General features: G+C 43.7%; 2 protein-coding genes across 2 annotated transcripts in view; one reads left to right on the top strand and one right to left on the bottom strand.

The window, feature by feature from the left end:
* Window positions 1-475: 475 nt before the first annotated feature.
* Window positions 476-15,278, bottom strand: LOC308475849 (uncharacterized protein; the record flags this gene model as incomplete). Its single annotated transcript, XM_081003319.1, has 4 exons — window positions 476-1,147; window positions 4,128-4,358; window positions 13,052-13,116; window positions 14,910-15,278. 4 exons carry the CDS (start codon window positions 15,276-15,278, stop codon window positions 1,075-1,077), a joined length of 738 nt encoding a protein of 245 aa, XP_080859445.1. The 3' UTR covers window positions 476-1,074.
* UBAC2 (UBA domain containing 2) overlaps window positions 15,165-25,577 on the top strand; it is a 78,215-nt gene continuing 67,802 nt past the window's right edge. Inside the window, exons 1-2 of the mRNA XM_081003238.1 lie at window positions 15,165-15,307; window positions 22,400-22,527. Coding sequence (XP_080859364.1) covers window positions 15,277-15,307; window positions 22,400-22,527 — 159 coding nt within the window. The 5' untranslated portion in view covers window positions 15,165-15,276. The remainder of the gene's footprint in view (window positions 15,308-22,399; window positions 22,528-25,577) is intronic.

Here is a 25,577-nt window from a genome sequence, read left to right as displayed (position 1 = left end):
TCCTTATAAAATGAAATTCAGAGCAGGACCTCATCAGACAAACTTAAGTGTTGCGGGGGGGGGGGTCATACAATATAAATTTAATAAATATAAATTATTATACAGAAGGCATTACCTGAGAAACTCTGCATCAAAGACTTTTAGGGCTTTAAATATCAGAATCAGCCTTTTAAATTTGGGCCCACAAATGAACTGGCAGTCAATACAGATGCTTAAAATCATGTGATACTACTAAGCCTTTAAGTGCCACTCATCCCCAGCCCAAATAATATTTAAATTCTTATTGAGGATTTTAAAGAATACCAAAGCACAATGACAAGGAGGATTAGTATCTCTGGGAAACACAGGAATTATTGCCTGTGCAATTGTGCTGGGGGACTATGGATTTCAAAGTAATAATAATAATATAAAGTAGGGTTGCAATATTTTAAAAAAGTAAAAATATGGGGGGAGGTGTTTGTTTGTTTTTTAAAAAAAAAGCTTTGTTGAGCTTTTTCACCAAAAGATTGATGTTTTCTCCCTTTTTTGGGGGGGGGGGTTTGCAAAAAAAAAAATCAACACTTCCAATATGGGAGAATATGGCAGCCCTTTTTCAAAGGCAGTATCTCATTTCTTAATTTGCTTTAGATTTAATTCTAAGGTGCATAAATACATGAATATATTAGCTTCTAATTGTTCTCTCTTCCTTGCATTTTAAAATTAGCATTATAATTCATAAACTTTTACACTTCCATTTTTCTTTCCCTCAACAATTACTATACTAACAATCTGAAGGCCTGAACATTCACTGCCTTACCTCCTGAGAATAGAATACTGATTAAAATTATTTATTTGGGGAAGTCATTAGGAATGCAGTCATACAAAAATAGAAATCTATTGGGATGCTGGGTAAATAGCATAAGCAGTCAATTTTAGGAGTAAAAATTCATTCAGTTTAAACTTGCTGCCAAGGCCAATAGGGCATGAGAAATGGAAATATACAGCATGTGGTAACAGTTTAAAAGCAATGACGGATAAAATTATATTACAGAGGAGATGAGCCTGCTTTTCATGCATGCCCAATAACACCACTTGCTAAACAGAAAAAAAGCAGTAGAAGGACCTGGTAGCAAAAACTGTGGTATTTTCTTTCACAACAGAAGCATCCCTGTATATAGAAAACATAACTTGATAAGTAATATTCAGGCCAACTCCATATTCACAGTATAACATATCATGCTCATACTTATGATACAGGATCAGAGGTTGCATTCATAAATTATAACACAGAAAGGAGGTAAATGGCAAGTTGGAAAGGCAACTTAGCTAAAACAGAAATGTGCAGATAGGCCTACATACATTTAAACTTGCGGTAGCTTAAGGGATGGCATGGTAGCAGCAACCTAAAATAGGTTTCAGTGTGAAAGCTGGCTTTTCCTGACATGAATGCTAAAAAAATCACCTCCAAAGCAATTCTGAGTAACAGATATGGGAGCCACTACTACATCTTCTCGACCAGGTGCAACTAACTTTTATTGGCCCAAGGGCCACATTCACTCTTGGCCAACCCTCCAGGGGCCACATTCCTATGCAGGATGTGGGCACCCCACCTCACTTGCACACACAGAGAGGAATTGTGCACACAACCCCACCCCCCACCCCGCTGATCCATACAGATCAGTTAAGATACGGGGTAATTGCCTTCACTTCTCAAATGATCCATCTGATGAGTAGGAAGGAAACAATTTGCATCCTCATCAGGACTGGCCAGACAGGTTTAAAAGACTCTGTCCACCCCAGTGCTGTGTCTACTTTTAATATTTTCCCCACGTTCCTCCCCTGCTGCCAAAATGGATGGTGTGGGGGTGGAGGCAGAAAAATTCGCTTGGGGAGCTACGTCAGACCCAGAGGCTGCTCAAGCTTTCTGCTCAAGACTTTTAACATTGTGTTAATGACAAAAAACTGATTGTTATTGTAAAAAGGTAAAGGGACCCCTGACCATTAGGTCCAGGCGTGACCGACTCTGGGGTTGTGGCGCTCATCTCACTTTATTGGCTGAGGGAGCCGGTGTACAGCTTCCAGGTCATGTTGCCAGCATGACTAAGCCGCTTCTGGTGAACCAGAGCCGCGCACGGAAACGCCGTTTACCTTCCCGCCGGAGCAGTACCTATTTATCTATTTGAACTTTGACGTGCTTTTGAACTGCTAGGTTGGCAGGAGCAGGGACTGAGCAACGGGAGCTCACCCCGTCATGGGGATTTGAACCGCCGACCTTCTGATCGGCAAGTCCTAGGCTCTGTGGTTTAACCCACAGCGCCACCCGCGTCCCTGATTGTTATTGTGGTACAAGCCAAATTTTTCTTTGTTGGGAAGGAGCATCCCACAGCTGGTCCTACTCACTCCCCAATTGTGGTTCTACAGCCCATGAATAATCTTTTATTTGTTTTTCTCCTCATCCTTGCCTTAAAACCTTTGTTGCGTAGCATTCCTCCAGCATGTGAGAGCTTGTCCTCAGTTTCTTGTAGTCCATGTGGTTAAACAGATTCCACAATCTTTGCAGTTATTCTGATGTTATATATTCAAGCCTATTTACTGCCTAGCATATATTGCATCATGTGTGTCGTGCAGCCTAAATGTATCATCTTCAAGGGAAAAAAACTTTTTTATTCTTTGGGAGCATGTCATTTTAGACTAAATCATCTTCCATCTTTCAGGGGCAAATGTTATGTGAACTAGATCATATGACAAATAATGTGCCATGATGACATTCCCAGGAATGTTAGTAACTTTTGCAGCAATTCAGTCCCATCTGACTCTTAGGAATGATGTATCTTTCTCATAATTCACCAGCAGCTGAATTACTGAGATAGCTTAATGCATTAGGGAATTTTAGCATATAATAATAATAAATCCTTATTTTAGTGGGTTTGGGTTGGATGAAAATAATATGGCCTTTTTGCTTGTAATTCAAAATGTTTAGATCATATATATTTTAATAGTCACTCCATATAAATATGTAAACAGTGCTTAAGGAACTGGATTATGCTGCTCCTTTTAGGCCCTGTTATATAAACTGATATGGGACGCGGGTGGTGCTGTGGCTTAAACCACAGAGCCTAGGACTTGCCGATCAGAAGGTTGGCGGTTAGAATCCCAGCGACGGGGTGAGTTCCCGTTGCTCGGTCCCTGCTCCTGCCAACCTAGCAGTTTGAAAGCACGTCAAAGTGCAAGTAGATAAATAGGTACTGCTCTGGTGGGAAGGTAAATGGCGTTTCCGTGCGCTGCTCTGGTTCGCCAGAAGCGGCTTAGTCATGCTGGCCACATGACCCAGAAGCTGTACGCCGGATCCCTTGGCCAATAAAGCGAGATGAGCACTGCAACCCCAGAGTTGTCCACGATGGTCAGGGGTCCCTTTACCTTTTTATATAAACTGATAACAGGTTCACACGGCTCAGACTTTGAATCCTGCCTGGCCACCACCAGAGTCTGACAACAAAGGACTCCTGATTGTCTCATAAAAACTTGTTAAGTTTCTATAGTTAACTATATGTAAATATATTTCTAATTTGGGCTACACTGGGTAGAGAAGTTATAAGCATCATTTACTGCAAGACTGATATACATGCATTTAATAAACCAACCATTGCATTAAAAGAAATAAAATACTGCAGTCCTCTTGGCACACAAATAGAAAATGAAGCTCAGGTGTACTTATTTATATTTATGGATGGAGACAGGGTGACTAATTGGCAAGGCCTTTCTTGTGTCACAGGATTTCCTGATTTCTCAGCTCCGTGTATAATTCTTCCATATCAAGCATCCTCCCAATTGCTCAATTATACATAGTCACACCTTTGATAATTACAGTATTCAAATCAGCAATATTACAACTGCAATATTGCGTTCAGAAAAATGAACATAGGAAATCAATTGGAGATTTGTAAGGCATGACTGGACTAGGGCCAGAATTTCCGCAGGGCATTGCTCATACAAAGGAAGTTGTCCAATGCCAAGGCTCCTTGGCACTTAAGCTGAACTGCTTATGATCTCTTTGTCCTATTTCTCTATTCCAATCATCCATTGCTTCCCAACAGATAGCAGGAGACATCTATTTACTCAAGTTCCTGCCACAGCAAGCTATATCTTACATGTAGTTCTGCATGGGGCTCCCAGCAGTCTCCTCTCCCGATTTCTGAACATATCCATGCCTGCTTTGCTTCAGCAATGTTGTGGCATCAGGTGCCAAAGATCCCAGCTTCAATTCCCGACTTCTTGAGGTAGGGCTGGAAAAGGCCCCTGCCTGAGCTAAATGGACCAGTACTGCACTCTGAATTGGTATAAGGCAGCTTCCTATGTACGTCAGAACGTTTACTTCTTGCCTGAGAATTATGAAGTGAATGTAGCTGAAAACATATTTGATAACAACTCATATTAAAACCATGTTTCTCTTACAAATAACATGGAGATGACAGTTTTCAGAAAGTTTGTGACCTTTTCTGTATACTATGCTTCTTAACATATGAGAATACAGTGGTACCTCAGGTTACATACGCTTCAGGTTACATACGCTTCAGGTTACAGACTCCGCTAACCCAGAAATAGTGCTTCAGGTTAAGAACTTTGCTTCAGGATGAGAACAGAAATTGGGCTCCGGCGGCGCAGCCGCAGCAGGAGGCCCCATTAGCTAAAGTGGTGTTTCAGGTTAAGAACAGTTTCAGGTTAAGTACGGACCTCCGGAACGAATTAAATACTTAACCTGAGGTACCACTGTATAGGATGCAATCTTATACTTAGTCAGACCATTGGTCCATCAAGCTCAGTATTGTCTACAGTGACTGGCAGCGGCTTTCCAGGAAACAGTCCTAGCTCTACCTGGATATGCCAAAGATTGAATCTAGGACCTTCTGCATGCAAAGAAGATGCTCTACCGCTGAACTATGGCTCTTTCCTTAACCCAGGGGATGAAGGGAGTTGTAGTTCTGCAACATCTGGAGGGTCAGAGGTTCCCCATGCTTTCTGTTACCCATAAACCCATGTGATCACACACATTTACTCAGAAGTAGGATCCAATGAATTCAATTAAGTTGGCCTAGGAATGCAGCCAAAGAGTTTTGTAGTCCTTCAAAAATTCTTTTCGTGCAGCCTGTCACTTTAATAATATACTAGCTATGTTTTACCACCAAGTCCACAGGGGAGCTTTCCATCCATGCATTCCTGAAAGGTTGCTCCCAGAAAGGCTCTCATTCATTCCACTAAACTAAAACAGCAGAAGAATCGAGTGATATTAATAGAAGCGTGCTTGCTCCAGTGGACAAGTACAATGGAGAAATAATTTGAAATATGGCCATAATTATTAACATGGATAAACTTGTACATATTATTCATTCTCTGAGCCAAGAATAATAAATATAGTTCAACACAACTGCAACAAACTCACACCTATTATAAAAAAGGTTCCATTTATATAAAGGGGTAAGTATTTATAGGTTTGGACTTGGAAGCAGGCCCAGATTTCTGAGCTTATTTAAATTAGTACAGCTCCAATTAAGAAGTGATGCCGCTTTAAATGAACTGAGCACCCTGAAACATGTTATCTTTAAGCAGTTTTGAAGTTTCGGAGTGAGTGAGTTTAATGTCATTTTTATTGTAACTAAATTTGGTTTGCCATTCTGATTATTTTATTTTCTCTTTCCTTTCCTGTCAATAGGTTGAACACAATCTGTGTGAAAACACTTGGGATTTGATATGTCATCCTGGCCTTGAGCTGTTCATTAAGAAGCATTGATTAGATTAGATTAGATTAGATTAGCTCTGTAGGTACAAGCATATACACCTAGACTATGTAGTAAAATGTGAAAGCAAAAACAAAAAGTTACAGAGATCTATTTACTTAAGATTACTGTTCCTCTCTAACTGCTTTATCAGCAACTGAGATTTCCTAAGCCTGCTACAGATCCTGATGCAGGAGACCTAAGTGTAACAAGCTATGATTCAGCTATCCAAGTAGGCTTGCTAAGATGTACAGTATAAGACTGAATCAGATAAATGCTGGAGATGCAATGAGGTCGAGGGTATGTTCTTTCATATGTGGTGGACCTGTAAAAGGGTAAAAGAGTATTGGGAAATAATTTATAATGAATTGGAAAAAAAAGTTTAAAAGCACTTTTCCAAAAAAACCAGAGTCCTTTTTGTTGGGGATAATTCAGATGGGAATTCCCAGGTGTCAAAAAAGCTTATTTATGTATGCCACTACGGCGGCCCGTGTTTTGTTGGCCCAAAAATGGAAAATGAGTGAGGTTCCAACGAAAGAATAATGGTAACTCAAACTGATGGAATATGCGCAGCTTGCGGATCTAACTTACAGAATAAGAGAACGAGAAGAACATCTGTTTAAAGAAAATTGGAAAATGTTTATTGAATATATGGTGGGAAATTGTGTACACTTGAAAACGTTGGCAGTATTAAGATAAATTCAACAGTATAAATAAGTTTTGATGGAAGTAAAATGGTTTAGTTTATATAAAATATGCAGGGATTTATGCTATGCAAAATGAACCATGGAAAGAAAAGAAAGGAAGTCACTGATATTTTAGGGTTGTTTAAATGAATAGGCCCCACCCAGTGTGGTTATGACTTCCAGGCACACTTGCAGTTTGACATTATTGGCTGCTAGCTGGTAAGCTACTTCTGGAGATCCACCGGCCTGCAAAAATTGGGTGGAGCAAGCTACCTGGTTTTGTTTGCAGCAGAAACCCATAGGGCAAGATGGCAACACTTCAAGAAAGCAAGGCAGCTGGAGTCTTGGCACCATTCATAGCTCCAATAAAGGTAGAAAATGCCTGAGGCTTCATAATTCCCTCAATCCCTCAGCCCAGATTAGTCCTCCTAGGCTCCACCTTTAGAGCATAGTTTCTTAAAGGGGCAACTCCCTGCCTTGCAGAAGAGCACTTCGTTGTCTCGCTGGCTTCTTGCCTAGTATGCTCCTTGTGTTTCTGGACAGGTGTTGTGGAGCAGAAGGTGCTTGGCTCTTTGGGTGAATCACATCTGGGGAGTGTCCGGGTCTGTCTCAGAATCCACAGGGCTCATAGTCATCAGCCTAAGGCTTGGTATCAATAACCCAGCTGTATTTTTCAGAAGATTGTACAGTGACTACAAACTCCTCTTTCTTCACCTCAGCCTTGGCTCTTTTTCAAGGGCAGGGCTGCCACACTCAGCAAACAGAAAGTCTACAGCTTTGAGTACTTTATTCTAAACGTCATGCCTATCTTGAACAGCAGGTTTTCCCAACTTTGTACATTGCCTTCTGATTTCATACTCAGGGATATAAAGACCAGTCACCCTACTGGAATCAAAGGAATTCCTTCCGTGTTATAAATTGCATCAGTGTTTAGCTTAAATGTGAGGAAATGATCTCTCTCTCCAGTAAGATATAAATATTCATTCTGTGTGCATAGTATAATTGGCACTAGCTTATCACAGTGATCATCACCCACACATTTTTTTTGTAAACCAGCCTAGCTTTCTTCTGTTTTTTCAGTCTCATTTAAGGAACAGCAATTTGCGTAACTTCAGACTTGACAATATCGCTCCCCTCATCTCCTCCTACACTCCCCCTCACACCTTGCCAACTCCCTACATTCCATCACCCTAAGTTTCTCATGATTACGCCCTTTGTCTCTTTTCCCATTCTTTACCTCATGCATCATTTCATTTAACCGCTTTATATTCAGCACAAGCACAACAGCTTTCATAATCACTAAATATCATTTCCCCCTTCATTGAAAAAAATCCTGCTAAATAAGCATCTGGTCCATGAATCATATGCCAGTTATAATAAGCCATCTCTCAACTGAGTTTGACAAGCAGTATAGTAATTTTGTATGCAGATAAATATCCAATACAAAAACAGTGCAGGCATCTTGAATCTCTTCATTTGATGCCCTTTGCTTTTTTAGCGGTGCTTGAGCCTGCAGGACAGTTCAAAGGAAGTCTCTCAAAACATGATGGCCAGGCTCAATGTGGACTTAATGGCCTTACCCTTTAGATGGAAAAATGATACATCTTTACATACACCTGAAGCAATTGATGGTTGCTGCTTCATGTACAGCAGAAGGGAGAGCATTCCACAGTACAAGCGCAATAGCTGGAAAGGCCTGTTTTCAGGGACATCGCCCAGTGACATTCTGGAGAGTGCAGAATCATGAGGAGACTATTCCACAGATGATTTAAGTGAACTTACAGGTCTACAGAGGGGAAGGTCCTCCTCCAGGTAACGTGGTCCCAAGTTGCTCATGGCTTTATGCGTTTACACAAGACCTTGCGCATAGCCCAATAACTGATCGGAAGCCAGTGCAGTTCTCTCAGAACAGGTGCAATGTGTATTTCCAGGTGTTCTCCTCAGCAGTCTGGTCACAGCACTCTGCTCCAACTATGGACGTAGGCCTGGCCAGGATGGCTTTCCTGTTATACCTTCTGGGCTCAATGAGGTATCCGACCTTTACCTGAGCCTACTCCACACACCTCCTGAGGCAGCCATTTCACGCCACTTCATCGGTGGGGTGGCCTTGCCTGAGATCATTATGGGCATGCACACTGGTATCTGCTTACCTGTAAGCACATACTTAAAAAAACACACACACAACTTTCTCAATCTACCAAATTTGCACAAAACAGCAGCCGTGTGTGTGTGTATTGCTCCAAGCCAGGAAAGTTGAGATCCATGGGTTTTTATTTAAATGTGCACATACACCTTTTGTTATCTACGATGCTTGCACAAAAGAGAAGTCCAAAAATAAAAATAAGCAATGCCTCACTCCAAACTAAGTAAGGATTTGCTAGTTCCTAGGAACAATCATTGCGTACACCATGCAGTGCGTAGATCGGTCTACTTCGTCCGAGCATCTGCACCCAGAATTTAAAGTAGCAGACATTTAATAACCACCAAGAATTTCCTCTTAGGCCCACACAGCAGAACTGGTTTTACCAGAGCTCAGCCTCCAGAAAAGTATAGATCTCCGAGTGACAACAAACTGAGTGTACCTTCCCCTTCCTGCACATCTGTATGCACCCTTAAGGTAATTGGAATGTTCCTATTAGGAAGCGACTTGAAAACTACCTGTTCCAAAAAACTCAGTGCGGGTCCTTTTTATTCCAAGTATGGTAGTTTGCCTAGCCATAACCCCTGAAGGCAGAAAGGGAGCAGCTACTTCTGCACAGATGTACTATTAAAGGAATCCCAAACACATTTACTTGAGAGTAAGCCCCACTGGGACTTGTTAATTGCTCCACAAGCATAACAGGATGGGGCAGGAATATTATCTTTAAGACATCAAGAGCTAAGTAGCATAGATTTATTTATGTGTAATTTCAGTTTCCATATCCTAAAAGCTGGTGGTAATTTGGCTTCTAGGTCAGTTCAGCAGGTTAGCGGTATCCTACCTCACAAATTAGATAAAATACATTCTTGTTAGCGGTGGTACTGGTAGAGTGGAAGACAGGGAAGTCAACAGTAGGTGGCGCCAGGGTCAACTAATTCCACCTTTGCTCCCATTCTCTTCCAGCTGAGTTCCAGAAGTCTAAGGAGGAGAAAGCTGACAGGTTCTCAAGGGCTGAATGGTTCTCAAGGGAACATATTAAAAAGTATGCCATGTTGTGTATAAAAAGAAGACTGGGCTCTGCTGCTAAGTTCTTCAACTGTGTCATACAATATTGTGCTTAGGTCCCTGCTCTTTTACAGATGGTTGTTAAAATATGCAGGATTCATGCAACACTCATTATTAAATTTGAGATCCACCTTACAAAAAATAATGACTTCATTCAAAGCTTATTTGTAATGCATTTATCATAAAATGCTTAGGAGTCTGACACAGACATTATAGACTTGAATGTAGTTTCTTACTAGACTACTACAACTATATATTTTGAGAGGTATAAAGCTTATTTTAGGTTGTTCTAATATGTGGAGCCTGAGAGGTGAGCAGAATTGTTGTTTGTTTGTTGTTACTACAGTGGTACCTCAGGTTAAGTACTTAATTCGTTCCGGAGGTCCGTTCTTAACCTGAAACTATTCTTAACCTGAAGCACCACTTTAGCTAATGGGGCCTCCTGCTGCTGCCGTGCCGCCAGAGCACGATTTCTGTTCTCACCCAGAAGCAAAGTTCTTAACCTGAAGCACTATTTCTGGGTTAGCGGAGTCTGTAACCTGAAGCGTATGTAACCCGAGGTACAACTGAACTACTACTGAGTTGCCTTGCCTTTGCATGAAGTCTTGGGTTTACAATTTTGGGAGAGGTGAGACTGCGGCACTGGGGAGAGGGCAGGCTGGTGAGGCCCCCTAGACTTAGAGGCCCGAGTTGCCCTGCCCTCACATGAAGTCTTGGGTTTGCAATTTTAGGGGGGGGGGACTGCCCGCTGGGGAGCGGGAGGACTGGTGAGGCCCCCTAGATTTAGAGGCCCTAGGCTTCAGCCTACTTTAAAAAAAAAGGATCCCTGACTGTTAGGTCCAGTAGTGGACAACTCTGGGGTTGCAGGGCTCATCTTGCTTTACTGGCCGAGGGAGCTGGAGTACAGCTTCCGGGTCATGTAGCCAGCATGACTAAGCCACTTCTGGCGAACCAGAGCAGTGAACGGAAACGCCGTTTACCTTCCACGCCGGAGTGGTACCTATTTATCTACTTGCACTTTGATGTGCTTTCAAACTGCTAGGTGGGCAGTAGCTGGGACTGAACAACGGGAGCTCACCCAGTCGTGGGGATTCAAACTGCCAACCTTCTGATCGGCAAGCTCTAGGCTCTGTGGTTTAGACCACAGTGCCACCCGCTTAGCCTACTTAGCCTATACATAAATCCGGCACTGTCCAAAACAGGCTTTCAGAATCAGCAGTGCTATCCCAGACTAAATGATTCAAGGACTGTAGTAGCCACAATCGCATGGTGGCATTATGCAACCCTGTTAGAAACAAGCCTCCCATTCCAATAGTGCAGTAAGACCTGCACCAGCAGTTGACAATTCCAGGAGGCTAAACAGCCTTACCATCATTGCCTTCCCAAACATTTACTTTTCTGTTGTCAGCTTTCTCTGGAGAGATGTGGGAGCCAGCTGTATATCATCTATCCCTCCCTTCTGAACCAGGCTCCTAAAAACCAGTACCAGAAACTTTATTGTTGGTTAACTCTTGTTTTGTTTTGTATTTTATATTCTTAAGATAATAATAATAATTTTATTATGTTATGTCCTGCCCATAAATAACAAAAGTCTTTAAGGAGTGAAATTTGCTTCTTGGCTCTCTGTGTAACACAATTACCATGAGCAGAACAGGATCTTCACTGCTGCAATTATACAAGTGTCAAAAGCAGGGCAAGAGGCCACTGTGAAGCCTCATCCGCTTGGTCCATTGTACTGAGAAGTACCAGCTTTTGTTTCCAGAATGCCTCTGAACAGCTATTCACGAACATCTGCAGCCGTGTCATGAAACTGCCAGTTGATTGTGTCACTGGACCGTGGAATTGTTTTGATGCTATACTCAGCAGCAGACATCAATTGTTAACAATAATTGCATTAAAGCTTAGGGCTGCTTCCTTTTGGTATCCCAACAATAAACAAAAACTTTTGTATGCCTTACGCACCTCCAAGAACAGCCTCTAGAGGGAGATATTTGCGATACTAGAGTGTGTTCTGGAAGCCAGGGGATCATGGGTTGCTGAGGAGTTATTTTGGAGGCAGGGCATGTGATTGTAACAGACAGAGTTGTCTTCTCCCTTGTTGATCTGTAAAAGTTGTTTTCATAAACTGGATCACCGTCGTATGTATGGAATAATGTGGCTGCCTGTAACTGGAGTATGCCGTAAAGCAGGGTGGCAAGATAAAAGTCAAGGCTCAGCACTTTTAAAACAGACCCTCCAAGTGTACTTATTTTCCAGGGATGTCCCTGATTTAGAGAAGCCATCCTGGTTTCTGATTTGATCTTTGAATGTCCCACTTTTTCTTAGGCTGTCCCTCTTTAAATTGGGGAAAGGGTATGACGTTATCCGACCCCCAAGCCGTCTGAAGGCAATCCTGCATAGGGAAGTTTTTTTTAATGTTTGATGTTTTATTGTGTTTTTATATATGTTGGAAGCTGCCCAGAGTGGCTGCGGCAACCCAGTAAGATGTGTGGGATATAAATAGTAAAATTATTGTTATGGAATGGGACGTCCCTATTTTCATCAGAGAAATGTTGGAGGGTATGTTAATAGTTGTGCAGAAGAGGAATTTGAAGTGTGGCTTGCATGACAAGCTACACCTGCCGACATTTTGCTACACAGCTACTGCACTCTTTTTCACCTGATCACCCAGCTACAATATTTTAATATTATATTTTATTGGAAGTATGCCCAGCTCACCTCTTTAGAAGCACTTCTGGGTTAAGACTGCAACCTACAAAGTATGAGCCACAAATTTCAAGAGTAGCAAATATGGAAACATTTATATTGAAAAGCATTTTTCTGTACTTTGTCCTGCTGTCCATGTGGAGGGAATTCCATAATTTAACTAGATCCTAAGGCCATATGAAAAACCCTGCTGGGTAACACCAAAGTCTCACCTAGCTCAGCATCCTCTTACCAGTGACTAACCAGATGCCTATGGGATGCCCCAAAGAATTTCCCATTCATCATGATGGAAATAAAATAAAAAGGCTTCTTCACACTAGTTCCAGGAAGTTCAGAAAACATTCAGCACTTTGCTGCTATTATGGCTAATGACAGGACCTCATTTATTCAGCAGCTCCATGTTTTAAGGCTTTAAAGGAAAGCAGTAGGAGGCAGTGGATTATTGGAGCTGGAGGGAAGATATGAAGAGTTAGGTTTAGAACATTCAGGAAGATTATTAGCTCAGAATATGCTCTCCCACTGTTAAAGCACACCTCGAAACTCAAGTATATTCTTACTGTTATTTATGATAAACTAGCTATTACACCCCAACCCGTGGCCTTATTGTGTGGGAGTAGAAATACGCTGGAATTGTGTGGGAAATACGTTTGGAGGTTACTAAGCACCATTACTTTTTTTAGATCTTCTGAAAATATGGTACCTACCTCCACCCAAGTCCAAAGGTTACTGCTTTGACAAATAAATGCAGCCATATCCTCTTAATGTGTACCTAGAAGAAAATATTTAAGAGCTTAATGTGCTTACTTCAAATTAAATGTGCATAGGATCACTGCTTTTGTTATTTTACTCAGTCCAAACAGTAAATTGCTACTATAATTTGTACTATAATACACACTCTGCATTTATACGGCACATTTCTGAAGTAGGTAATCCTTATAACCACCCTGCAAAGTGGTCAGGATCATTAACCCCATTTTAATCATTACATGGTATTTGGCCTCAGTCCCGAGATGCAAGCTTAGCTACACCTTCACAGTATAATTCATCCAGGCTGCCATTTTCAGTGATCTATTGTTCATAAATGCAAATTAGAATCCATACTTTAGCTATAAGCAAACATCAGAAGAGTGGAGGGGATTTTTTTTTTTTTTTTTTTGCTTTACCACTCCTTAACTATGTAGACTGTCAATGCAACAGGTTGGTTAAAGATATTAAGGCATTTAAAGAGATCTTTAGCGTGTTCCAGTGCGTGCATGCACTAACTCCGTGTTAGTGTTTGGTATGTTGAACAGGTAATTATCAGGAGAGAAAGCGACTGTGTAGAACAAACATATGCAGCACTGAATATTTGTTCGCTATAAAAGCTCTGTGGCTGGAATCCTATACGCTCGATACTGAACTCATTCTTTGAGTGTGAATCCTTTTATCAGCAAGCTCGGAGGAACCCAAAGATTTGCAGAAGTACAAAAACTCTTGCAGTAGGATGGGAGGAAATCTGACAGGGATAGATCCCCAAAAACAGACCAACGTTGCCGTGGCATGCTGGCTGAAGGAGGGGGAGGGAAATGGAGTGGAGTATTGTGAAAAATGATGGGATGCAGGTGGCACTGTGGGTTAAACCACAGAGCCTAGGACTTGCCGATCAGAAGGTCGGCGGTTCGAATCCCTGCGACGGGGTGAGCTCCCATTGCTCCGTCCCTGCTCCTGCCAACCTAGCAGTTTGAAAGCACATCAAAGTGCAAGTAGATAAATAGGTACCGCTCCAGTGGGAAGGTAAATGGCATTTCCGTGCGCTGCTCTGGTTTGCCAGAAGCGGCTTAGTCATGCTGGCCACGACCCGGAAGCTGTACGCCAGCTCCCTTGGGCAGTAAAGTGAGATGAGCGCCGCAACCCAAGAGTCGGTCACGACTGGACCTAATGGTCAGGGGTCCCTTTACCTTTACCTATTGTGAAAAAAGGCATGGCTGTCCAGCACCTTGCACAGGAGCACTCTGCACTGCAACACTTTGTTGCAGGTCCCATTTGTCCTATATTATACCTTTAACTCAGTGGGACTCGCAGCCCAAACTATTGAAGATTCAGAAGCAAGTACCACCGACTGCAACGGATGACACAGCTAACCTTTACTCACTGGGAGACCCATTGACTTAAGTTAGGTCCATGATTCCCAATAGAAAAATTGAAGACCACCCCACTGAAACTTCCTACAATCGCAACCTTAATAGCCAAAGTAAACATGACTGGATGACCAGTTTAAAAAGCCTTTTATATCAAACACAACTTTTTTTTCCCTGGCAGGTGCTTATGGAGGTCTCTTGGGCGGTGGTGCCCCTGAAACGGGACTGCAAAAGGAGCATGCAGCCCCCCCCCAAAAAAAACCCCGCAGCAGAGCTTCCTTCTTCTGAGGTGAAGCGTGGCAATATCCTTCGACATCTAACGCGTGTCCAGAGTCCAAAATGACCGTGCGGACATCCCAATTTTGGGTTGGGATTATAACCCTAACCCCCCCCCCCCAGCAAACCACAGCGTCCCCTCCCCCCCCAAACTCTGTGGGACATTTACCGAACCAGGGCCGGGGTAGCGTAGAAAAGCCCCCCAAAAAACAATGTGTGTGGTGGGGAGGGGGCATTTTGTAGCCGAGAGGCCGCCTGCCCGTCGCGCCTCAGGCCAGGGCGCTTCCCCTCGGGCCGGGGCCGCTTTCTGCTGCCGGGATGCCGCCGCGGCTCCGGCAGGGGGCGCTGCCACGGGGGGGGGGGCCGCTTTTCCCGGCCGCCTCTGACCCATCCCGGCCGCCTTAGCTCTCCTCAGGCTCCGGGCCCGGCCGCCGCTGGAGGCTCCTCGGCCTCCTGAGGGAGCAGCGGGCCAGCGAAGGCGTCGCGGCGGCGGGGAACGAGCGAGCGAGCGGCGGCGAGGCCTGCGGCCCGGGACCATGTTCACCAGCACCGGCTCCAGCGGGCTGTGTAAGTACCGCTGCCCTTGGCTGGGGGACGGAGGGAAGGGGCAAGGCAGGCGGCCGCCCTCCGGAACCCGGCTCTCCCTTTCCCCTTCCCCGGCTCCTCTCTCCGGGCGCCCGCGCGGAGTCTCCTCCCTCTTCCGCTCTCCTCGGCCCTCCCCAACCCCGAAACCCGCTGGCCGCCACCCGGCGGGGGGACGTTTCCAAGAGCCGCGCAGGCCCGGCCCGTCGCTTCGTTAAGAAGAAAGGATCACTCCCCTCCCCCCGTGTCGCAGTTTTTGTGCGTGTGCACGGCGCCAGCTCGGAACGCGCGTTAGCCGGATCGCGAGTCCGCCTTTAGTGGGTACCTAGAGTCCCAGGAAGTTCGCATTGCGATAATAATAATAATAATAATAATAAAAGAAGAAGAAGAAGAAGAACTTTTTTCTAGAAAAATAGGTGCAGGTACTCACCATGAAGTTGTTACAATGAGTGTCACACTTTTTAACAACAACAAAAAGTGCTGGTACTGCATATCCTTGAGTATCCACTGGGGGGGAAAGTGATGATGATATACTTTTATTATTTATACCCTGCCCATTGGGCTGGATTTCCAACACATATAACATCGTCAAACGTAAAAAAACTTCCCGATACAGGGTTGCCTTCACATGTCTTCTCAAATTTCTAAAAGAAAGATCTTGTCGTTGAAAGATGCATCACTTTGGTTTTTGCTGCAACGGGCTTAACCCTCTGGAATCAGCATATTACTATTATTTATTTTATTTATTAAATGGCTATACTGGCCTTCATTCGAGAATCGCAGGGAGGTTTACAATATCAAAAAACACACAAAACAAAACACAAAAATACATGACATAGTAACAAACGAAAACAGTAGCTCCCCACAGTTTAAAAGGCCATAGATTCTCCAATTAAGCAAAGTTCAGAGAGACATACTTCCAAATAAGTGTGCACAGGGTGGCAGCAACACATTTGATTGATTGATTGCCCACCTTTCAACATAAGGTCCCAGGGCAGGTTACAGCATTAATAACAATTAACAACTTACAACAGCTATAAAAATAAATACGAGGTGGGTCCTAAAAACATACACTTCAAGTGTTAAAAGCCAGGGGTAAAAAAGTGTGTTATTCCACATTTCCTCCAAGGCAACGCTCATGGTTTCTTCCATCTTACCTTCAACAGCAGTCCTGTGCAATAGGTTAGGCTGGGACACAGCGATTGGTCTGAAGTCATTCAGTCAGTGTCATCGTTCAGGGAATTGAACCTGAACCTTCCTGCACCTAAAGCTACAATCCTGAAACCTCTAGCACTTAACTTCTGAATAGACAGGGTTAGGATTGTGTTGCAATAATATAACCATCGCAGTGCACTCCCTCCTCACCCTTGACTCACAATGGCCTTAGCAGGGAAATTGTTTCCCACCATGTGTTCATGTTAATAATACGTTGTAAATCTGTGTGTTTTCTATATCTGACTGCATGTAAACGACAGCGCAGAGTGAAACTGTAGAATTCACTTCAACAAGACGTGATGGCCAACAATTTAGATGCCTTTAAAGTGAGATTGGATAATGCTGTCAATAGCTGCTGGTCATGATAAGTGTATACTACTTTCAGGATCAGAAGCAATGTGCCCCAGGATATCATCTGCTGAGGAACAACAGTGAGAAATGGCTGTTGCCCTCATGTCCTGTCTGTGGACTTCTCATAGGCATCTGGCCAGCTGCTGTCGAAAACAGCATGCTAGATTAAAAGGAGCTTTGGTCTTATCCGGGACGGCTGTTTCTAGCTGCACTCAGCTAGTTGAGTTACACATTTTTGTTCTTCCGTTGTGGTTATAGCACAACTGGAGTCTGGACTGTGTAAGAATGAGCTGTGTTGGCCAACTTAATATAGTATAGGGATGTTTTACCTGGTGACTGGATGACTTGTAAGAATGTGGGAAGAGCATTAAACCTTAACACGAACTTTCCCTTAACATTCTCCTCTGCCTCCTGTTGCATGAGTTCAAATTCCACCCCTTTACCAGTAGGATACACAGATAATGCACATTAAATAGCACCTGTGGTCGAGACTGCATCAGCTAGTTAGAGCAAGACCAAGTATTATTGCAGAGCAGTTATTGTCCAGTCTCTGAACCCTTGAGTTTAAATCGGGTGGGGAGCTATGGGCTTCATGATATTGTTGAAGTCTAGCTCCCATAACCCCAGCCAACTTGGCCAATAGTCATGCAATATTATGTTGAGCCAGCTTGGCCAATAGCTGTGCAATATTATGTTGAGTTGCATTACAATATTATGCGGAGGGCCACAGTTTCCCCACCCCTTGTTTAGATAATTTGGAAAGAGTGTCATATACTCAATATTGTTGTTTTAAAAAGAAGATTCTGATTAGAAATTATATTTAAAATGCTTGCTATTTGTTCAAATTAGGATTCCCCCCCTTTAATCCTTTTCATTCAAGTGAAGCGTGGAGTGCTGAACTCCTTCAGTGTAGCAGAGGTGGAGTTCTCTGTTTCTCTCCTGTACCCAACATAGAAAGAGGGCTATTGGAGGAGGCAAGCCCCCTCTTCCCCACCTAGCATAGGAATGCAGTGAGTTGCTGGAGGGGAAGACAAATAGTAGGTGAATAGGGCAGTGCATACAGGTGTTTTAAAGATTACAGCCTTTGTTTTAATTCCTACATTTTGTTCAGCATGCAGAAAACTTCAGACTTCAAAATAAATATATCCAGTAACAGATAGATGGCAGGCAAGACCAATCTTTGAACTTTTTTTAAAAAAAGTGTATCGTATGTGTCACAGTACTTGCAGTATCTCTTGATTTAACCAGTTTTTCTGAAGGAATTGAAAAAGACAGATACCTTAAATCAGGGTTAGCCAGATGTTGTTGGACTACAATACCTCTCATCCTGACCATTAGTAATGCTGGCTGGGGCTGATGGGACTTGTAACCAAAATATATTGAGTGACCAAAACCAGGGCCTTTGGGGGGGTGTCTACCTGATGCTTTATTAAAGTAAATTTTACAGTCATTTGGCTTTAAAAATGCTCTGAGGGTATAGGAGACACTAAATTAGGTCTCCAGTTAGTTTCATGGCAACCATGCCTCCTGCCTGATGCTTATAATGTGATTATAATGTGAATTTTTGGGCTTTGAGGACTAATCTCTCCCAAAAATATTTTTGGTAGTGAAGGGAAAATGAGCTGACAATTTATGCTGTCAAAAAATCCTCATTGACCCTTAGTATTCTTAGGAAGGTCCTTTTTAAGAAGGCTTGAATGCTTGCCTTTCTTGAGTTGTGAACTCCTAATGCCAAATCAGTGCTGCTATAAACGAGTTCAGGATTTTATAAACTTATTAGGCAATTTGAATATTTTTAAAATCCAGGTAATGTGAACAGGCACTGTTTTAGCAGCAGTATTTTTGCTGCTGATAAGTAAAGGTTTTATACTGATCTACCGAACAATTTCATAGCTCCACAAAACTTTATTATACCTTTAAAACTGACATGCGTTCTTATTTTAAAACATTTTCCTGATGACATTTTGCTTGCAAAGACATCTGATGATTGAACAGACAGCTGTACTTTCCACTGTGGGTAACTGTCACGTTTAGGTGTTGGTTACAGCTGTGGCTACTCTACCTTGTGATAAAAGTAAAAATAGCCAAATACTCACTTCCTGTATGCTAAAGTTTTAGATGTCTAAAAGAAACACAGATGACCAAGTACGGGTGAAAGGTTTGCATCTATATACTGTATACTGCAGGGTCTGAGTCTGTATAATGAGATCTTGGGGCGCAAGCCTGAGCAATGTGTATGGAGGTCCTGTTCTGCCCAGATAACACGAGTTTCCTCTTGGCCTTGCTGATATGGCCCAGAAGAAATCAGAGAAATATGTTTGGCACCAGCTTGCTTATACGAATTGCCAGAAGGAACTTATAAGGCACTATCCAACCACCTTATGGAATGCACTCCGGATTTGTGTAGGGTTTGCTCTTTAGCCTTTTCATCTCCTGAAAATATCCTGCAAGGCAGCGAAGGTTTAAGATCAGAGTTTTCCTTCTCCTAGATGGGCTATCTTCTCAGGTTGACAAGCCCCACCTGCCCCTCGCTTCTCTCTACAGCATGTGTAGAAGCCATCTTCTGGACCATTGGACCCAATATTGGTCTTGTCCGCTCAATGTGCCAGAGTCTGTCTTCACATGCAGGGGAAGTCCCTAGCTCACTGAGGGTTTGAGACCCATCAGCAACCTTCACCTGGTTTATCCAGTCAGTTGAAACTGTTTTCCAGGGTGTGGCTGCTGTCGCATGCTGACAACTTCTAGCAGCCACTGGTGAGAGCTGAGTGCAGGGTAGGGACCAAAGTTAAACAAACAACCCCAGAAGGAGCACAATGTGTCCCCCACCAGAGGTACTATCCCCCCCAGCACCCCATCCACCCCAATCCACAAACAAATTAAAAACAAACATACATAAAACCACCATTAAAAACAAAGATAAACTCAATCAAATTAAAGCTTATGTTTGTAGTCCTCTCAATCAAAATAACAGATCTGGCGTACCAGCACCACAAACACATTGATCCAGGTCATAGTCACAATTTTTACATTGGATTACAACAAGCTGCTAACAAATCACAGAATGCATCTATGGACACGGAGATGACCTATGATTTGGTGGTGGTTTTGATGGAATACCTTGTGAAATAAAATTATGAGACTACATAAGGATCTGTGTCTTGGGTGTATGTTTTTGTGCCATGGTATTGTTGGAATGCACCAGAGCTGTGATTTTTGTGTCTTCGGTCAGTGAAGACAGATGTGGTCTGTGATGTGATAGCGGTGAGGGGGCAGGATGAGAGAAAACGCTGCAATTTTAAAAGGGTCCAGTTTACTGTATTTTTGTGTGTGTGCGTGTGCACATGCACACCTTCACTGGCACCCCATTCCCCCCGACTCCTGTGGCCCAACATTTTCTCCCCCAGGTGCACCATTTCTCTGTCCCATCTCCCATAACATTCCCCTTTCCCTCCTACCCTTTCAGTCACTTTCTCTTTAGTTGTTCGGAGCCTTGGAAAGCACCTAGAAATGAAAGAAGAAGTAGGAAAGAGCATTGCTCTTCCAACTTCTTCCATCAGCTGTACATATTTGGGGGGGGGAGTGTGGAGGTAAGCACTCTCACTATCTGATCACAAAGGGGGCAATGAGCAAGAAGCGAAGGTGCTCAGAGGCTCTTGGGCACCAGGGGAAGTCCTCAAGGAAGCGCACTGCTGTTCCCATGGGTACCACATTGGCAACCCTGGATCTAATGCACATGTAGGTAAATGAGTGTGCATTAACACACTTGGTGGTGGCAGCCTGCTACTTCATATTGCCTGCCCCACAGCCAGCAGATCTTGGGATATGTTACAACACATAAAGTATACAGAGTGAAGTAGGAGCCTATTGGTAAAATCTTCAAAAAGTAGTATAAGCACACATAGCATAACATGCTAGAGCTCCATTGGGTCTCCTCTCCCTCACCCATCATCTGATTCAACAGCTGACTGCCTCGGGAACATGTGAGAAACAATGCTTATTCCATCAGCTCTGCTGAAGACAAGCCCCATCAGGCACCTCCTGTTCCTGAATCGTCTCTGTTCTAGCTGGTCGAAAGAATTAAGAAATTGGTGCCTGCATTTGCTTTTCCCCTTCTCCCGGTCCCTCTTCCCTGATGTGATTGTAAGCCTGCAGACAGGGACTCCTCTTGTTTTGATTAGAATCACAGAATTGTAGAGTTGGATCATCTAGTCCAACTCCCTGCAATGCTCCCCTGGATGGGCTCGAACCAACAACCATCTGCTATGTTCTATTGTATGTAATTTGATTGTATGTAAGCTGCTCTTGTAGGGACATGGGTGGCGCTGTGGGTTAAACCACAGAGCCTAGGACTTGCCGATCAGAAAGTCGGTGGTTCGAATCCCCGCGACGGGGTGAGCTCCCGTTGTTCGGTCCCTGCTCCTGCCAACCTAGCAGTTCGAAAGCACGTCAAAGTGCAAGTAGATAAATAGGTACTGCTCCGGCGGGAAGGTAAACTGCGTTTCCGTGTGCTGCTCTGGTTCTCCAGAAGCGGCTAGGTCATGCTGGCCATGTGACCCGGAAGCTGTACGCCGGCTTCCTCAGCCAATAAAGCGAGATGAGCACCACAACCCCAGAGTTGGCCACGACTGGACCTAATGGTCAGGGGTCCCTGGACCTTTACCTTTAAGCTGCTGTGGTAGTCCTTTTGGCCGAAGAGCCTGTACAAATGCTATAATATGAATAAAGAATAGCATGCTCATGAAATAAGTAAGAGCTGTTAGACAGTGGAATGGACTTCCTTGGGAGGTGGTGGACTCTCCTTCATTGGGTGTTTTTAAGCAGAGGTTGGGTCTCTGTCATGGATGCTTTAGTTGAGATTCCTGCATTGCAGGGGGTTGGACTAAATGACCCTTGGGACCCCTTCCAACTCTACAATTCTATGATTCTGTGATTCTAAGAAATCAATAAAATAAAATTACTGCGTATGTTTCTGTTTAGTTGGTTTCTTCACGTTCGTTTTCATAAGAGAGTCACATTCCTACAGACTCAAAGTGGGGAAAATATTGGAGATGAGTATTACAGTCTTGGACCGAACTTGGATGAAATAAGGTTTCATTTGTTATGTTTCATTTGAATCATAAATCAGTTTTATGTGGTGAGAGCCAGTGTGGTGTAGTGGTTAAGAGCGGTAGGTTCGTAATCTGGGGAACCGGGTTCGAGTCTCCGCTCCTCCACATGCAACTGCTGGGTGACCTTGGGCTAGTCACACTTCTTTGAAGTCTCTCAGCCCCACTCACCTCACAGAATGTTTGTTGTGGGGGAGGAAGGGAAAGGAGAATGTTAGCCGCTTTGAGACTCCTAAAAGGGAGTGAAAGGCGGGATGTCAAATCCAAACTTTTCTTCTTCTTTTATAAGTAATGGGAATTAATATCATTTAATTTGGATTGGGAAGCATTCTTGTTCTTTAATCTGTTTTCAGAAATATTATTGTAACTGGAACATTTTATTATCTATTTTTGTTTTGTTTTAAAGATAAAGCACCTCTGTCAAAAGGCCTCTTAATAATACCGAGCACTCTCTCACTTCTGTTGGCTCTGCTCTTTCAACATTATCAGAAGTTCTTCACATACAATCTGCAAGCAGTAAAAGAGGAATTTCAGGTAAGCAAATAAGTCATTTGTAAGAATGCATATGTATAACTTTAAAGGTCAGGAATTCCGCAACTGGGATCTTAATATATATATGGATTCTAAGCCAAATGGAATCTTAACGCACAACACTTGGGAAACGTAGCTAATAGGAAAGCAAGTCTCTCATGTCAAATGTAGGAAGTTAGCAGCGGCTGCAACAGAGGACCCACATTGGGGGAAAGGCTTTTTGCTCTGCCCATTTCATTCATCCATGAGTTAAGTGCCTTCTCGCGTAATTGTTCTTCCTTCAGTGATGTCAATCCAGTCCTGTAAGTCTCAGTTTAAAGGTCCAAAGGTCATATTAAATTAGAGATGCAGCAATAGCTTTGTTGCTGGGGGATTACCGTATTTTTCGCACCATTGGACGCACATTTTCCCCTCCAAAAATGAAGGGGAAATGTGTGTGCGTCCTATGGGGCGAATGCAGGCTTTCGCTGAAGCCTGGAGAGCGAGAGGGGTCGGTGCGCACTGACCCCTCTCGCTCTCCAGGCTTCAGGCAGCTCTGCGCAACCCTCGGGAGACCGACTCCGAGGGTTGCGCAGAGCTGCCTGCAGTCCCGGGCTCAGCGCAGCTCTGCGCGGCCACCGGGAGCCGGGCGCGAAGTCCCGCCCCGCTCCCGATGGCCGCGCAGAGCTGCCTGCAGTCCCGGGATCAGCGCACTTCTCCCCATCGCCAGCCCCACAAGCTCGGGGGACAGCGGGGAGGCAGAGCTCACCTTCCCGCTGTTCCCCGACCTAGTTCTTCCAGCCCCACACCTGGGGGGGGAAATAAAAATATTTTTCTTTATTTCCCCCCCAAAAAAACTAGGTGCGCCCTATGGGCCGGAGCGTCCTATGGAGCGCAAAATACGGTATGTCACTGGGGTGGAGGGAATCCCCATGTTGCCTCAAGCATGCATTCCAGAGGATGCTTTTGGCCTGCTGTAGGGATACTGGCTAGTATCAAGGCAAAGTGAGTGCAGCCTCAAAACACTGAACGCAGTCTGCCAGGCTTGCTACAAAAACTGAGTTGTGGTGATGAAGGAGGTAAAGTGCTAGAGCCCAGCTGCCGAGAACTCCAGTTGCTCTGACTTCCTTGGGTGGGTGCATACATACTGATCATGTATGTATGCATATCTCTGCTTCTCATGCATATTTTTATGAAAACGCAGTTATGGGGGCTGTTGACCGCAGCAGCAATGTGGGAGGTGATTAATTGCTTTCTCACCCGTGAGGGGAAAAGAGAGAGTTATTGGGAGCAGATTGTTGCTGCTGGAACACTTGAATGTCAAAATCTCAGATCCTTTTTGCTCAAAAAGAAAGCGAGAGGGAGAGGAAATGATGGCTGTTTGTTCTGTGCTGATAGCATTGCTATTATTGGGAGGTATGATCAACGACTGAGTAACCACAACAAATGTTATTGGAATACACTGCTTACTTTTTTAAAAAAAAATTACTCCAATCATGAGTATCTGAACCCTGATCACTATAAATCTAAAATATCTTTTGACACACACCCTAAATTTGAAATGCCATGCCTGATTTTGCACTCAATGTATTATTGCCAGTCTAAATCAATTTGACAAAAGACCTATACAGTGGTACCTTGGGTTAAGTACTTAATTCATTCCGGAGGTCCGTACTTAACCTGAAACTGTTCTTAACCTGAGGTACCACTTTAGCTAATGGGGCCTCCTGCTGCTGCCGTGCCGCCGGAGCACGATTTCTATTCTCATCCTGAAGCAAAGTTCTTAACCTGAAGCACTATTTCTGGGTTAGTGGAGTCTGTAACCTGAAGCGTATGTAACCTGAAGTGTATGTAACCCGAGGTACCACTGTATTAAGACGACTGGTTTACAGCTCATGAAACTTGAATTCTTTGCATGGCGAGCAGAAATTCAACAGGTGAGGGGTTTCCTACTATAGAAATAATTTATAGGAAAATTTACCTGTTGACTTCTGCCTGCCGGGCATCTTCTTGCTTGTGTGTGAGCCTGATTTCTTTTGGAGCTCTCCTTTGAAAGAGGATACATAATTGCACATGGCACACAATGCATACAAATTTGATGGAAATTGCCCTTTTTAAAATGAATGGGGTAAAGAATGCAATTTACAGCATATTCAGCCCAGAAAATCCTCTTGGTACATGTGGGCATGCACAGTCTTCTACCGTCCACGTTCTTAGATAACACCAAACCATAATTTAGGATGAAAATGCTGGCTTCCAGAGAGAAATTACAGCCACTTTTCTCCTCTCCTATTATGGCAGGACAGCTAAACCAAGGTTTTTCTTAATGTATCATCTGAACACAAGATTATGGTTAAGCTCTCTCCTTCTTAGCTACAAACTTTGGTTGAGCTACATTTGGACGCTCCCAGTAAGCCAGTGCTTGACTTTCCATGATATGCTAACCAGGCCACTGTCAGTATGCATCCTAGTATCTGAGTCTGGAAAAAGGAAAGTAATGTTTGGGGGAAGAATGCAGAGAGATGAGCACCAGGCAGGTGGAGGGAAGTGTTTCTCTACCAGCATGACATTTTTGCTCTTTAAATAAGACGCTAATCCCCACCCCCTACAGAACCACAAGACACATCCTTGCAGCTGTACCGTGACATGTGGACCGTAATCTGAAATGGGTATATGATGTTTAATCTTGTTGGAACAAAAAAAAGAGTTGATGATGATGTAATAATAATAATAATAATAATAATAATTCTTTATTTATACCCCACCCATCTGGCTGGGTTTCCCCAGCCACTCTGGGCGGCTTCCAACCGAATATTAAAAACAATACAGCGTCAAACATTAAAAACATCCCTAAACAGGGCCACCTTCAGTTGCCTTTTAAAAGTAAAATAGTTGTTTATTGCCTTGACATCTGCTGGGAGGACGTTCCACAGGGCAGGTGCCACTACCGAGAAGGCCCTCTGCCTGGTTCCCTGTAACCTCACTTCTTGCAGCGAGGGAACTGCGAGAAGGCCCTCGGAGCTGGACCTCAGTGTCCAGACTGGATGATGGGGGTGAAGACGCTCCTTCAGGTA

The sequence above is a fragment of the Podarcis pityusensis genome, assembly GCF_964106645.2.
Source record: "Podarcis pityusensis genome assembly, chromosome: 4".
Taxonomy (NCBI): domain Eukaryota; kingdom Metazoa; phylum Chordata; class Lepidosauria; order Squamata; family Lacertidae; genus Podarcis; species Podarcis pityusensis.
Note: the sequence above shows the minus strand (reverse complement) of the source record. Positions and strands in the feature narration are given on the sequence as shown.